The sequence below is a fragment of the Lutra lutra genome, chromosome 8 (assembly GCF_902655055.1).
Source record: "Lutra lutra chromosome 8, mLutLut1.2, whole genome shotgun sequence".
NCBI classification, from domain to species: Eukaryota; Metazoa; Chordata; class Mammalia; order Carnivora; family Mustelidae; genus Lutra; species Lutra lutra.
In genome coordinates, this window is record NC_062285.1 from 38,391,647 (window position 1) to 38,405,995 (window position 14,349).

The window sequence follows — 14,349 nt, forward strand, 5'->3', positions numbered from 1 at the left end:
CCAGTTCTCTTGACCAGCTCAAAGAGCCAGAGCACTTACCATCAGATTGGCATTTTGTAAATCTTCATAGCTGTACTACCTGTATTTTTAGTTTGTTGCCCAGAAGTCGTTTATCTCCCCTTTCTGTCTTGCACATACTAGTTTGCTGCAATAGGAACATTTTGATCAATTTTCTTTACTACACAGACTTCAGAAGCTAAATATTACATAAACAACTTCAGAACAAAAAAAGAATTTGTTTTAGGACAAGTTGTTAATGGCTGTGAATTTACTAGCAAACAGTATCACAGAGTGCCAGGGAAGATCAGATTTAGGATATATAATTACCTAGAATCTGACTGAAAATGTAGTCTTCTGGCTTGTACCCCTAAGATATTCTGAGGCTGTAGGTTTGGGATGGGTCTCAGCCACACTTCTAACAAACACAATAGGTAATTCTATGCAAGTACTCTACACATTTTGAGAAACAGTGCTGTAGCAGTTATTCAAGGTGCAAAATGCTTTTTGTGTAAGATAAGGTAATGAGAGAGCCATGAAACCGTGATCTTAAAAAATGCCTCCAGTATCCTAGGCAGTGAACTAGCTGTTTTGCCATATACTATTTCATTTCTTCCTCTAAGTAATCCTGTAAACAAGAGGTTATCTCCATTTTACAGATGAAGAAATTGAGCCTTAATGAGATTAAATTATTAGCCTCAAACCATACATATCAGAACTCAAAACTTGTGACTGAATTCAGTAGTCTTCATTTGGCACAACACCATCGCTTAAGATCTGGAACTCTAGAATAGGAACAGTAGAAGCAGAAAGATTATTTTGACCAATGATTTTTCCCATGCTATATCACAACCATAAAACCACTAAATATGAATATCACCATTTTGATAATTCTTATCTAATTTTGGAAACTACTCCCTTTCCCTGACATTTATTTACCTAGCCAAAACCTCCTTCCTCTTCTTTCTCATAAGCTGCACTGAGGTACCTATTATACCCTTTCATGCCTCTTTGTTCTGAAAACTGGCGGAGCTCAGTGTTGTAAGTGGCTTTGTAAGTTGCTAGTGAGACGATCCACTTCATACTGAGGAGTAGCTCTTTTAATCTTAAATGTTCTCATATGCTGTGACATCAGCTATAAAAACTACCAACAATCACCCTCCAAATACAAAAGCCCCAGATCACCTTCTTGTTATCTCTAGGCCCAAGGCTTAAAGTCACCAAACTACAGTCGCTGTCTAGCCTCCTATAATCACAATATTCTCTGGAGGGTCAAAGTTTGCTTAGTGTCCACTACTGACCTATCAGTAATACAGACTCTAATTTGAAACCCCAGAGTAATCTATTGACCTGTGACTTTGACTGTTTTAATTGGATAATTTGTAAGATTTGACCTCTGATATTTGCTAACTTTTTATAGGGAGTTGTATTTGTAACGGAAGAAGAGAAGAATAAAAAATATTAGTTTTAAAAGTGGCCTATGTGACTGCTTTTCTAAAAAGGTATTTAATGCTCTTAGTACTTTGGCTTATCTCTTTGAAATAAAGCTAATACACAGGATTGCCTTCACATTGTTGTATTCTTCCTTTCTTGATCGATAATTGCATTGTCTTAGAGCCTAGAAATTGTTAATATTAGCTAAAACTACTTGGCTGCTCTATTAGAAGTTCCTTTTTTGTCAAGTTTTTCTCAAATATGTTTCTGCCTCAAAAGGAGCCCCGGGTAATTATGAGGTAATGGAGTACCTAAGAGGCCCAATTTTGTGGACATATTATGGTAAAATAGAATTTGGGGGTATTAACTTCCCAATTTCTATCTTTAAAAAGTAGCCCCATAAGAAGTCATTGTCTGTCTCTAAACATCCCAATTATTTGCTATCATTTAAGCCAAGAAAGCTCTTTGTTTTTTGTTTGTTGTTGTTTTTTTTTTCCCCTAGGGTTAATGTTTATGTAACCTAAACATTCCCCAATCTTGTCTCCTACAGGTAGACTGGGTACAATGTGATGGTGGCTGTGATGAGTGGTTTCATCAAGTTTGTGTGGGTGTATCTCCAGAAATGGCTGAAAATGAAGATTACATCTGTATAAACTGTGCAAAGAAGCAAGGGCCAGATAGCCCAGGTCAAGCACCACCTCCTTCCTACATAATGAGCTACAAACTACCAATGGAGGATCTTAAGGAGACCAGTTAGCAGTTGCTGGGTTAGTTTGGGACATGGGGAGAAATGGACCACGTTGAGACCTTAGTCATCAAGTAGAGTGGTTTAGATCCACTCAGAATGTTGCTTCCAAAGACAAATGGCCTTCAGAGGAAGTCCTCTTAGCTGACTTCCTCTTTGCATGGACTGTGTGATCTACATTCTCTTCAACACATCTATGCAGAGGGTGTCTTTGGTACAGCAGCCAATATTTCAATTTGTCTCCTCTGAGTATGGTTTGTTACTTTACAGCCAGACATGTGATTGAGCTCTGGAATGCTGGTTGGCATTAATACACTGGGATGCTAGCAGGGCATGTAGGATGTGGCTCATGGCCAGTTGGTATTAGTTAGTGGAGTACAGCCTAGCGGCAGCACCATCTGCAAGTGCCAATGACTTCGCTCTCCTTAGGACAGTTGGAGAGGAGTGAGAGTACCACTCCCCTTCTGCTGTTACCTGGCATATAATGCCCTACAGATACAACGATGGGAGCAACAGGGCCAGAGTTACTCCTTTTAATCATGGGATAGTAGCCAGAGTCTAAATCCAAGCTACTTGTGTGTTTGTACCAAGAAGAAAAAACCCTAAGTGAGAGGCAGATCCCCTTATCTTCCCAAGGAGAGGAGTATGTCCTCTAGTTCAGAAATCTGACTAGATTGGATTCTGCAAAGAAGAGCTTTTCTCATTTCAAGTCAAGGAGCCCTTTTTTGGCTTTGAGAAGTCTTGCTATCTTGGGTCTGCATTTTAGAGACGAGCAGGTACATGGATCCAGGCTCCTGCTAAAGAAGAGAAGACAAGTCAGAATGTTTTACTGAGACACAGTGATGCATGCTTTTCGGGGAAACCTTCATTCACAAGTATACCAGATACCACCAGGCTTCAGGCATGGCCATGAGCAAGACCAGCAAATAACAGCTTTTTGCCTTGCAGCCCTGACCCCAATGTCTGCTATTTCCAACACTGGCAATTTCTGATTGTGGCCCACAGCAGATGCTGTTGAATAACACCATGGCTTCATCAGAGAATGTGGGGTTGTAGCACCTCTGGGTGATAAAGTTGTTTTAGTAAATCCATTTTTAAAAAAAGAAAAAAGGACTTGTTTTTACTTTTTTCTAAATGTCTCTGACTACTGACTGTTCTATAAATAGATTATTTTTCCTTTTTTAATACACATATATGAATATATAAATATATATATTTACTGTTACCAGCAGCATATGACAGAGTTTCAGCATCAAAAATCCATTTGGGGGCTTGCTTTCTCTTTTTTGCTTTTCAATAAAGAAATCCCATTCCTTCCTTGTAGTACAAGGAGTTAGCACTTCCTTATCTGTCCTAGCCTGACCAGATTTTCCATGTTGTTTTGTTCAAATAGATAATTACATTTCCTTTGTGTGTTAGAACTTGTCCCTCCCTATCTGTTGGGAAACTTGGTCCTACTATTTCTGTGGTGGCTGTTTTGTTTTTGTATGTGAATGTTTGAAACTATGGTGCTGTGTCCTCTTTCCTCCTGTTGTGTTCTCTATTCTTGTTAAGGTGTTAGGTAAGCTGTATGGAAATGTTTATTAGAAGGGGACTCACCTTTTTTTAAAGGACAAAAAAAAAAAAAAAAAAACCCTGAAAGAAGTGTTTGGTCTTCACTATCCTGTGTCCCTGTATTTTGGTTAAAAATCTGTGGTTTGACTTAATTCATTGATTTTCTTTTTAAAAGGGAGGAGCAAAGTGGGCCTAGAGAACAGCTTTTCCCTTTTGGCCCTAATCTCTTTTAAAGAAATGTCTTCTAGTAACTAGAAGTGAAATGTACTGTCCAGTTACAGTTTGAGTGGGTATGAGATTTAACTCAAAAGGCATCTTAGTACAAAAAAGCAAAAGCTTTCCTGTAAAACCCAGTTTCTGTAAATGCATTCTCTGTGGTTCATACTACCTAATTTTTAGTCATTCTTCCCTTAATCTTATATAACATTTTTAGTATTTTGACCTATTAAGAGGTTCTTAAGTGTCACTGTGCATGATCTCATCTTAAGTGTGTATATGATTTAAGATTTCAGTGGATATTGCAAAGTAACTGTTAACCAATTTCATAAGTTTTCATTTTGCCAATCTGTATGAAGATATTACTTAGTTAAAAATTTCATCTGGTTATAAAAGAAAGCACAATATTGTTTGCCTTTTCATCCTCTCTGTAAAGATCTTCAAATACTTGTGAGTAAAAAAATTACAGTTTTAAGTGATGGCTGCCTGGGTAGACTACATTTAAAAATATTTAATTTTTCTTCCTAGTCACCTGTTAGCTTTACTCAGCCATCAGTGGAGGGGCATGAAGATGCTGAGAAAGATGGCTAAGGTGCTCTGCTTCTGGAGTATGGTGGATGGATATAGGTGGCTATTTAGGGAATAATTTATGTCCTTAATGTGGTATTCACCTGCTGGAGATGTGAGAGAGAGATGCTAGGCAGTCTTCCCCCATGAGTAGCTCCCTGTTTACCTTCTGGTATTTTGAAACTTAAATATATCATTTAGTTGATACTATGAGCGTTTCTGTATTTATTGTTAAGTCACAAAGGATTTGGTCTGACTCTTGACCAAGGCTGAGAAGAACAGATAAGAGAAATTAATTTAAAAAAATTTAAAAAGGGAGAGGGAGGGAGGGAGGAAGAAAAATGAACATACACAAGTCTGTAATTTTGGAATTAATGAACTAAGACTCATCTATTTAAAGGCATGCTGATGTCCTGATATAAAACATTGTTTTCAGTTAGAGGAAATTACTTACAACTTACTCCATTCTTCAATGTTATAACATTTTATATTAAAACTTGATTTAAGATGTTCCTTTACCCTTCTCTCCAAAGTTGCAAATTTCCACCATTGGTATTTTAACTTCTATATTAATTCTATCAAAGGTATTTCTTACTACCTTCATTATAACTATGTTGGGGAAGGTTATAGAAAGAAAAATGAAAAAAATGCTATGTAAGTCTTTAACGTTCTCAAAAGGGGTAGGTCATTGGAGCTATGCAAATCCCCAAGTTTACAACTATAGCATTAGTAGTTTGCTTTCTTGTTGGCAGAAGAGGGGACATTTTCTTCCCACAAATGTTTATTTTACTTACTGATAGTTACTGCAACAAAGCCATGTTGAGATTTAGATGCTAAGGCTCCCTTCCTGAGTTGCTGCAAACCACCTTTGCACTGCATGATTCAAATTTGTGCCTCAATAAAATTACAAATTACTGTATGTCATACTTTGAATAATTGAGAAGACAAGCATTAAATCTGTGATTGCCTACCATGTACTTATTTAATTATCAAAATCTTAGCAAAGGCTAGCAGACCTGTAAGATTAGAATAATTTTACCTGTGCTTCACTTCTGTTCTTCTCTGCTTTTGTCTTTGGTGTCCAAAAAAATGTCAGTTTATTTGCTTTTCTTAATTTTAAGATTCTGGATACAGTTTCAGTTCACATAAAAGAAACTCCCTGCTTGTCGATATTTTAAATCTGTAGTACATTTGTGAGACCATCAGCCAGTACTTAAAATGGGAAGATGAAAGGAGAAATTGAGAAACCCCTTCTTTCAAATGATGGGACTATCTACTTTTTAAAGGAGAAAGTGACAGTTTGGAGTGGGATTTAAAAATTGTGAATCGTGAAAGAATTAAGCTGTTAAAGTCCCACATAAACCAGGTTCAATAAAGGTTTACATATGGAACTAGCTTCGTATGCGTGTAGAAAGTTGCTTTTGCAGTAGGGCTGTTAAGCTAAATTTTAAAAAGCAGGCAACTGATTTGTCTTTTACCTTTTGAACCCCGCCCCCCTTTTTAAAATTAAATCATATCATTACTTCTTTGGATATGGATGTGCCAAGTGATACTCAAAACATTAGAAGGAAGGAATGGGATGTGAATATGTTTTGGAATTGCGGTCTTCTCTTGGCCTGGATCATATCCAGTCACCTCTATGCAATGAATAATGTGCACTGGGAAAGGAGATGCCGGGTTCAGATGGAGCCTGCTTATTCTTACTTTTGCAATACTCCAAGATGTCTGAACAGGAATGTCTTTTGTAAACCTCAAGACCCTCTATTGATTATCCTCTTACATATTTATTTACCTGTTAGTGAGACACTTAAATATAATACGGACTCTAATTTACCAGGGTTTTTGGTGGTGCCTTATGAAAAGTATAACTTGATTTCTTGTTTTTTGAGCATGTTTTCCATTTCTTTTGTTTTCTGAAAGAATATTAGATACGGTTATTTGCATTACATCTGAAAAAATAAAAAGTTTTGTGTGTGTGCTCAGGTTCCCCCCTACTCTGTCATTTACATTGGTGGCAACTCTAAATGGTAACCAAGTAAAGGTCAATTTTGGGCATGAGTATTGAACCTGGGGAAAACTGGCAAGTATACGAGAGCCACTTTCAACCTGTGCCAAAGCAGTTTCTAATATTGCAATTGCTCTCTATAAAATAAAATACTGGCCTCAAATAATTTGATCAGTGGTGTGTTTACCCTATTCCTGAGAACAGTGTTTTCAGAAAGTGTCAAGTGGAAGAAGTGATTCCAGAAGATTTCACTTCTCCTCTGTTTTCAGCAAGAATCCAGCGATGACCAACGGACATTTCCCAGCCCATGATTCTTGAGCAGTTTGTTCCTTGCAGCAAACCAGTAATAGAGGGAAAATGAGGAAGTACTATATTTTGGTCTCCTAATGCTCTAAACTAGTTCAAACCTGCAGCTGACTTTAGAGATTGCATTTTTTACTCATTGCTGACGTTACCAGGTCATGCAGGCGTTGCTGAAAATGTTTCTGCTTTCTGTGAAATTGGCCTCAAATATGAAGTATGTGACTGTGTATATGTATGTATTGGTGAGGAAAATTGGTGGGAAGGAGGGGGAAAAATGTGGTTATCTCTTAAATTGGAAAATATTTTTCTTACCAACAAAAGAGGACCCCTGAAATTCCATACTGTGACAAATTTTGTTTAAGAATTATGTGAGATCCTCCCGGTGTAGCAAATATTTCATGGGACCTTAGCGTTGTGGTTGATATGAATAAGTTGAAGAGCCTGAATCTTGGCCATTAGCCATTAATTGGGAAGTCAGCACTTGATACAAGGAGAGGAAAGAGAACACAGAAAAAACTATATTATATGAATGAATTTAGAATGATTTTGGAATTTATTTCTTTTTACCTACTTGTTCTTTGAAATATATTTCTGCACTACTTTTAGTAGGAAGAAAGATTTAATTCACATTTCCATATAGTAAAGTTCCATGAAATTTCTTTACCAAAGATTTTTCCTAACCTTGTCTTTGGAGCTAGGTTGAATATCTTATTAATGGGAAACAAGGCACCACAGGAAGTCTAGAAAATGGCTTAATGGATCCAGCTCGTAAACCTTGTATTAAGGAACCCTGGTGGGTTCCCCAGAATATGAAGTCAGAATTATTTATAGTTTACAAAAACAAATGAACAAAAACTTCAAAAAGATGAGGACTTTAGGATTACATAAAGTAAAGAACAAAGATTTAGGAGTCAAATAAATAATGGGTTTTAGCTCTGTATATGACCTTATATTAGCTTTTTAAAAAAGATTTTATTTGAGGGGCGCCTGGGTGGCTCAGTGGGTTGAAGCCTCTGCCTTCGGCTCAGGTCATGATCCTGGGATCCTGGGATCAAGCCCCACATCGGGATCTCCGCTCAGCAGTGAGCCTGCTTCCTCCTTTCTTTCTCTTTGCCTGCCTCTCTGCCTACTTGTGATCTCTGTCAAATAAATAAGTAAAATCTTTAAAAAAATTTAAAAAAAAGATTTTATTTGAGAGAGATTGAGAAAGCATCAGAGGGGGGAGGGTCAGAGGGAGAAGCAGACTCCCTGCTGAGCAGGGAGCCTGATGCAGGACCCTGGGACTTCAGGGTCATGACCTGAGCCAAAGGCAGTGGGCCAACCAACTGAGCCACCCAGGCGCCCTTCTATTAGTTTTTTTTTTTTTTTTTTTTTTTTTTGAGACTGGGTTTTCTACCATGTGCAGGCTAGTTTGTGTGAATAGAAAGACATTTAAATTATAGCTCCTCCCCTTAAGAGAGGGTGAGACAGATGATGGTTTTTAAGGATGTTTCCTACTGAAACTTTTACAGAATTTCAAGAGGCAGATGGACTTTGGACGTGTCCAAATCCCTATTTAATGATCCATCTATTTAGTACTTCTGATGAGGGAATATACAGACTACAGTGAGTATTCTTTTAGAAAATGTAAATATTACATACTTAGTCACTTACATATTAGAGCTTACCCATAGTCTTCACTTGGGTCTGAATTTTGCAGAGCTTATCAGGCACTTTATTGTAAGCACCAAGACTGGCACCTCGCTGTTCTATCCAGTGCCCAATTCTGCGGAGGGAAGGTGAGAGTATCAGGTACGTTTTGACGAACCTAAGTGTGCCACTCCTCCTCCTGAATTGGTATTTGGTCTTAGTAATATTTTTCCACCACTCAAAGCAAAGGCCTCTTCCCTCTCCCTACTAGGCTGCACTGTGCTGAAACCAGTAGGTCACTCACTGGTCTTCAGTCTTGGTACGCTACTTTAGTCTTCTTTCTGGCCTAACCTTGCCATCCTCTTGAGTTGGGGGCTAAGCTTTGTTGAGACACAAGATGGTTATCACTAATACTCTTTGGAACCCAGAACAACCGTTCAAGCACACCTCATCTTGATCAGGGCTCAGTGCTTCTATTTATTTTGTCATAGACACATCAGAGTTCCAGTTGGAACATTAAGGCTGGTTTAACACACTTGGCTTCTCATCCTTATAATTCATTACTGCCATCTAAAATTGGTGTCCGGAGGGGGCGGGTGCTGGGATGGTTCAGTTGGTTAAGTGTCTGACTCTCGATCTCAGCTCAAGTATTGATCTCAGGGTTTTAAGTTCAAGCCCCATGTGGGTGTGGAGCCTACTTACAATAAAAGAAAACAAAGGAAGAAGGAAAGAAATGATAGAAGCCTATCCAGTCATCAGTCCTCTCTCCTTGTATTCCATTGCTGTTACCTACTATCCCCAATTCATGTTCCCATCGTGGCCCTTTCTTCCAATTTCTTGCATTATAGAGGGACACCTGGCTAGCTCAGTTGGTAGAGCATGTGGCTCTCTTGGGGTTGTGAGTTCAAGCCCTATGTTAGGTGCAGAGATTATATAAATGGAGATTTTATATATTTTATAATATATATATATTTTATAATATATATATATAAAATAGAGACTCTGGTTTCCCTATTTTGTGAACTTCCCTACTTTTTCATTAAGTGGAACTTGGCTCTCAGCTACATTACCTTAGGGCTATTTCAAGTTGAGGGTGCTCATTTTCTCACTTTACTACTACAAGGTGTGAACTGGTAGATTATAAGGGCTGTTGTGCTTACGTTGTTACTGATCGCCACTGCCACACATTGAGGCCTCTGATATTCAGCTGTACCACCATCTATCCTCATTACTGTCATCACTGGTTATTCTTTTACATTTATGGAGGACTTCGATAGTTCAAGTGTCTCTCTGCCTTCATCCCTACCATTATTCTGGGCAGTATCATTGATCATGGATGACTTCACCGTTTCTGGACCTCCACCTCCAATAATCATTTTCACTCCATTTAGCAAACGAATTCTAAGGCCATAGCTTGGACTCAAAAATTTATTTTTGGGGGCGCCTGAGTAGCCCAGTCAGTTAAACATCTGACTCTTCATTTCCCTTCAGGTCATGATCTCAGGTTTCTGAGATCGAATCCTACATTGGGCTCCATGCTGGCTGTGGAGCCTGCTTAAGATTCTCTCCCATTCCCCCTTCCCTCTTTCTCTCTCCCTCTCTCTAAAAATAAATAAAACAATTTTAAAAGCCTTACTTCTGAAATGTTAATGTCTAGGATCTTAGTCATACTGTTATGCCCCAATAAATGGGTCCGTGATTAAAGGAGCGAGACTGACACAAAGCAAAGGTCAAGCAAAGCTTTATTTCGCGCCAAGCATCAAGAATCTAACGGAACGTTCGGGGCCGCACCTCTTACAAGAGAGGGTGACCCTTCTATGTTTCACAGACTAGCTTTTAAGGGCAAAGGCCATTCGGTCGGGCCTCGCCACGCACAGGTGGCCAATGAGATTGTAACACACACAGGAAACTCCACAGTGATGCTAGGTGACCAATTGAGTTACAATTTACCCTAGTAGACATTTGAACCAGCCTATTACACCTTGATTGGGATTGGCGCCCAAAGGGTGGGGCCCATACTCCTTGGTAACTAGGGAGACAGTATGCATCCCCCCCACTGATCGGATGTCTCCACCTGGCTTGACCCACCTTTGTATCTGGGCTTTATTACCTGAAGCTGGTTTCCGGGACTTGTCTCCAAGTAAATCCCCTGGGGGAAGGGGAGCAGGGACAGTTTCTAAGTAGGTCCTTACAATACTAGTCTGATTTTTAACATCTTGTCCTTTGATCTCTTCCTCTCGGTATATTTACTCTATGACTTTGAGAAACCCCCAGTCGCTCTTCTCTTTCCAATCTTCAGTTCACTCTGATGAGGGAATATTCAGACTATTTTGAATATCCCACCCTCTATCTTCTCCATTTAGCCTAGGCTGCGTGGCCTATCTTCTCATGGTGTTTCCCCATCACTCTGGCCCTGTAGAACCGATTTCTGGATCGTTTCAGCCATCTGACTTTGCCCTCATGGGCTGCTGAATACTACCGAGTACACACCACTGATTGGTAACACCACAAATGGACTCACGTAGGTGGGCTCTCCAAGCCCCAGTGGTCCAGCAACCCTTCCATTTTTAAAGACTACTTCCAACTTTCACTGTGGTCAAATCTCCACCCACCACCTTCTCCCTCAGCAGAGGCCTGCCCTCCTAACACCTACTTGAGCAAATGGAACTAAGGAGAGCTCTGAGTCTCCCTAGTCACCTATATCATCAACATCTTAAAGTAGTTTCATCAGAGGCTCTTCTCTGTATACCCTTTTCGGTTGCCCTAGTTCACTTCCAGTTACCCCTTACTACTTTTATTTGGATTTTTCCCAAATCAGTATCACCTGCCCATGCTTGCCTTCTTTTGCTCCTTAACTGTCTGGTGAGCGTTTTTATTTGTATTATTTCAATCACTTTAAACTCATTGTGTCAAAAACCAAACTTTTCTTCCCACCCCCAATCAGTTTCTATTTCTTTATTCCCTCCAAAAGAATAGCTCCGTGCCCAAGCCAAAATTCTGTAAACCATCCTATGTTCTTTCTGACCCCTCCCTTCCTCTGCACAATTATCTCCTCTGTTCCCATTGTGATGCATTTACTCAAGCTCTCCTCCATTTTCACCTGGATTTCTGCACTAGTCTTTAGTCTGGTCAAGCTAGTTTAATCTTGCAAATTACTAGAATGAATTATCTAAAGAGCCAGTCTGTTCAACACATTGTCCTATGAACAAACAAACAAACAAAAAAACTAAAAAAGAACCTACATTGTCCTATGGAATCTGCCCATTTGCCTTTCTAAGCTCATCTCTTTCCGAACACACCCTAAGTCACTGCTTCAGACACAGATGTTGGTTTCCTAAGCCTTTTCTGGAATGCTCTTCTAGCTCTCTCATTCTCAAGATGCCAGTTTAAACGTTACCTCTTCAGAGGCCCCTTGTTCTCTCACAACAGCTTGTCCTACTCCCTTATGGGACTTGGCAATATGTATTATATTTGCTTATGAGTTCTGTGAGGCCAGAAGCTTTGTTTCCTTCATCTCTTTGTACCCAGCAACTAGAAGAACCCCCTGCATATGGCAAGCATTCAATAAATGACTTGAGTGAATGTTGTTTCATGCCTTTGTTCCTCCATATATATTGTTATCTCTCAGTATACCGAACTCTATGTTTGAGCTGCCATGCCCTCATCCACATTGTCTCCCATTAAAGAACAAAAATTCAACTGAGTAAATGTGAAGATCTGATTGGCTTATTAAATGATTCATGAGGACAGCATCCTGTCTAGCCAAGTTAGAGGGAAGCTCCGAGGACCTGTACAAAATGGAAATTTTTCTATAGGAAGGAGGGTGGGGCAATGATGTTATTAGCAAAAGAAAAGAAAGGAGCATTTCAGAGAAGGTCAAACAGTTTCCCTTAGGAGGAAGATCAGGAGGTCTCAAGCTGACTACCATATCTTCTGTTGGGGAGTGGGGGATAGAGAGGGCCCATGTGACAGATTACTTCACTGATGCTCACCAGAAAACTCCCGACTGGCTGATTATGACTACCTCTCTGATGGAGGCTGAAACTGCATTAGGTTAGGTATTAAGTCCCAGTTCGGTGATTTGGCCTGACACAAGAGACTCCATGTTGGACCTATGGTTGTCTTTCGAAAAGTCCTCATTCTTTGAAATTCAGCTCATCCCCAAAACTCTTTTGAGAAGTCTTTCAGATTAATCCTTTCCTCCTAATCTGATTTAGGTGTCCTTTCATGGAGCTGATAGCATTTTAGATTATATAGTGGTTCACAAAGTGTGGTCTTTGGACCAGCAGTATCAGCAACACTTGGGAAGGTGTTTAGAAATGCACATTCTTGGGCCCTACCCCAGACATTTTGAATCAAAACCCTGGGGGCAGGGCCCCAAACCTGCATCTTAACAAGCCCTCCAGGTTGTTGTGATGTTTGCCGAAATTTGAGAACCACTAAACTGCATCATAGTCATTATATTTGTATCTCCAGCTTCTAGCACAATGCTTAGAAAAAGTTTATTGTAAAGATTTTCTTTATAGGGGCGCCTGGGTGGCTCAGTCGTGAAGCAGCTGCTTTCTGCTCAGGTCATGATCCCAGGATCCTGGATTCGAGCCCCACATCGGGCTCCCTGGAAGCCTGCTTCTCCCTCTCCCACTCCCCCTGCTTGTGTTCCCTCTCTTGCTATCTCTCTCTTTCTGTCAAATAAATGAATAAAATATTTTTAAAAAATAAAGGGAATCTTTAAAAGATCTTCCTTATAAAGAACTAAAATCCATCTTCCTGTAGCTTCATACTTTAATCCTGATTCCTTTAAGGATATGAAAAACTAGTTTGACTGCCTCTGTTTTGGCAGCATTTCAATATTTGACAATGACCATTATTTTTACCTCCCCACCCCTCATTGTCAATCTTCTGGCTTAATATTAATTCTTTCTCATGTGCTATGACTTTGAGTCTCTTCAAACTCAAACTCATTGGATTTATCTGAACGAAGTCCGACTTCATATCCATCTTAAATACATATTCAGAGCATCCTTTTAGCTTTCAAGCTACAATTCTAAAGGTGAAACTAGATGTGTAGTGTCACCCCAACACAGTGGACTTTGTGATGGATAGGACTAACATTCCGTTTGCACAGTTGGACACGTACACTGGAAACCAGAGGTGGTCCGAAGCTCTGTCTGTTCCTTATCTCAAAGAATCTGGCCTTGGTAACAGGAAAGTAATTCTCTAAAGTGGTCTCCTAGAACTGAGTTGGTGGTTCTCAGCCCTGGTAGCACACTGGAATCATCCGGAGAGCTTTAGAAAACCATCCCTGCCACTCCCATCCCAAACCAGTTGAATCAGAGTGTCTTAGAGTAGAACCCAGGCGCCAGTATTTTTTGGAACAGATTCTTTGAGATAGAATACCATGAAATTCACTTGTTTTATTTTATATAAGTCAAAGACTCTTAATAAATTTACAGTATTGTGCAACCATCACCACAGTCTAACTTTAGAATGTTTCCATCACCCCAAAAAGAAACTTAATGCCTCTTCAAAGTCATCCCATTTCCTCTCCCAACTCCCGGCAGTCGCCAGTCTACTTATGTCTCCATAGCTTTGCCTTTTCTAAACTCAAGCATTAGGATTAAAAAAAAAAAAAAAAAAAGTTTCCAGGTGATTTTAATTATGCAGCCAAAGGTTCAGAACCACATTTCTAAATGCATTGTAGGGAGTCTTAATGATTTTTAAGGGCTGTGTATAATAAGAATAGTTCACATGTTTTCATGTGTGTGTCTCCCACCTATGCCAATGTATTCACCCATCACTAGTATGACAAGATCATTAATTTGAATGGAACTTAATAGACCATTCTATTGTTTTCCTTTTATACTTCTTAGAATCATAATTAAAATTGCTGGGATACCTG

The 14,349-nt window shown here is 39.4% G+C and overlaps 1 protein-coding gene and 1 long non-coding RNA gene across 3 annotated transcripts in view; one reads left to right on the forward strand and one right to left on the reverse strand.

Moving 5' to 3' along the window:
* Nucleotides 1-7,050, forward strand: part of KDM5A (lysine demethylase 5A) — a 101,972-nt gene extending 94,922 nt beyond the window's left edge. The window contains exon 28 of the mRNA XM_047739968.1: nucleotides 1,982-7,050. Coding sequence (XP_047595924.1) covers nucleotides 1,982-2,188 — 207 coding nt within the window. The 3' untranslated portion in view covers nucleotides 2,189-7,050. The remainder of the gene's footprint in view (nucleotides 1-1,981) is intronic.
* LOC125106231 (uncharacterized) lies at nucleotides 2,885-8,907 on the reverse strand. 2 transcript variants are annotated; one of them, XR_007129281.1, is made up of 4 exons: nucleotides 8,755-8,907; nucleotides 8,489-8,586; nucleotides 6,348-6,426; nucleotides 2,885-2,973 (listed from the first exon to the last, which is right to left on the reverse strand). It is a non-coding gene; the product is annotated as an uncharacterized LOC125106231 (long non-coding RNA). The 2 variants fall into 2 exon arrangements; XR_007129282.1 differs by having other exon boundaries at nucleotides 8,475-8,586.
* Between the last annotated feature and the right edge of the window lie 5,442 nt (nucleotides 8,908-14,349).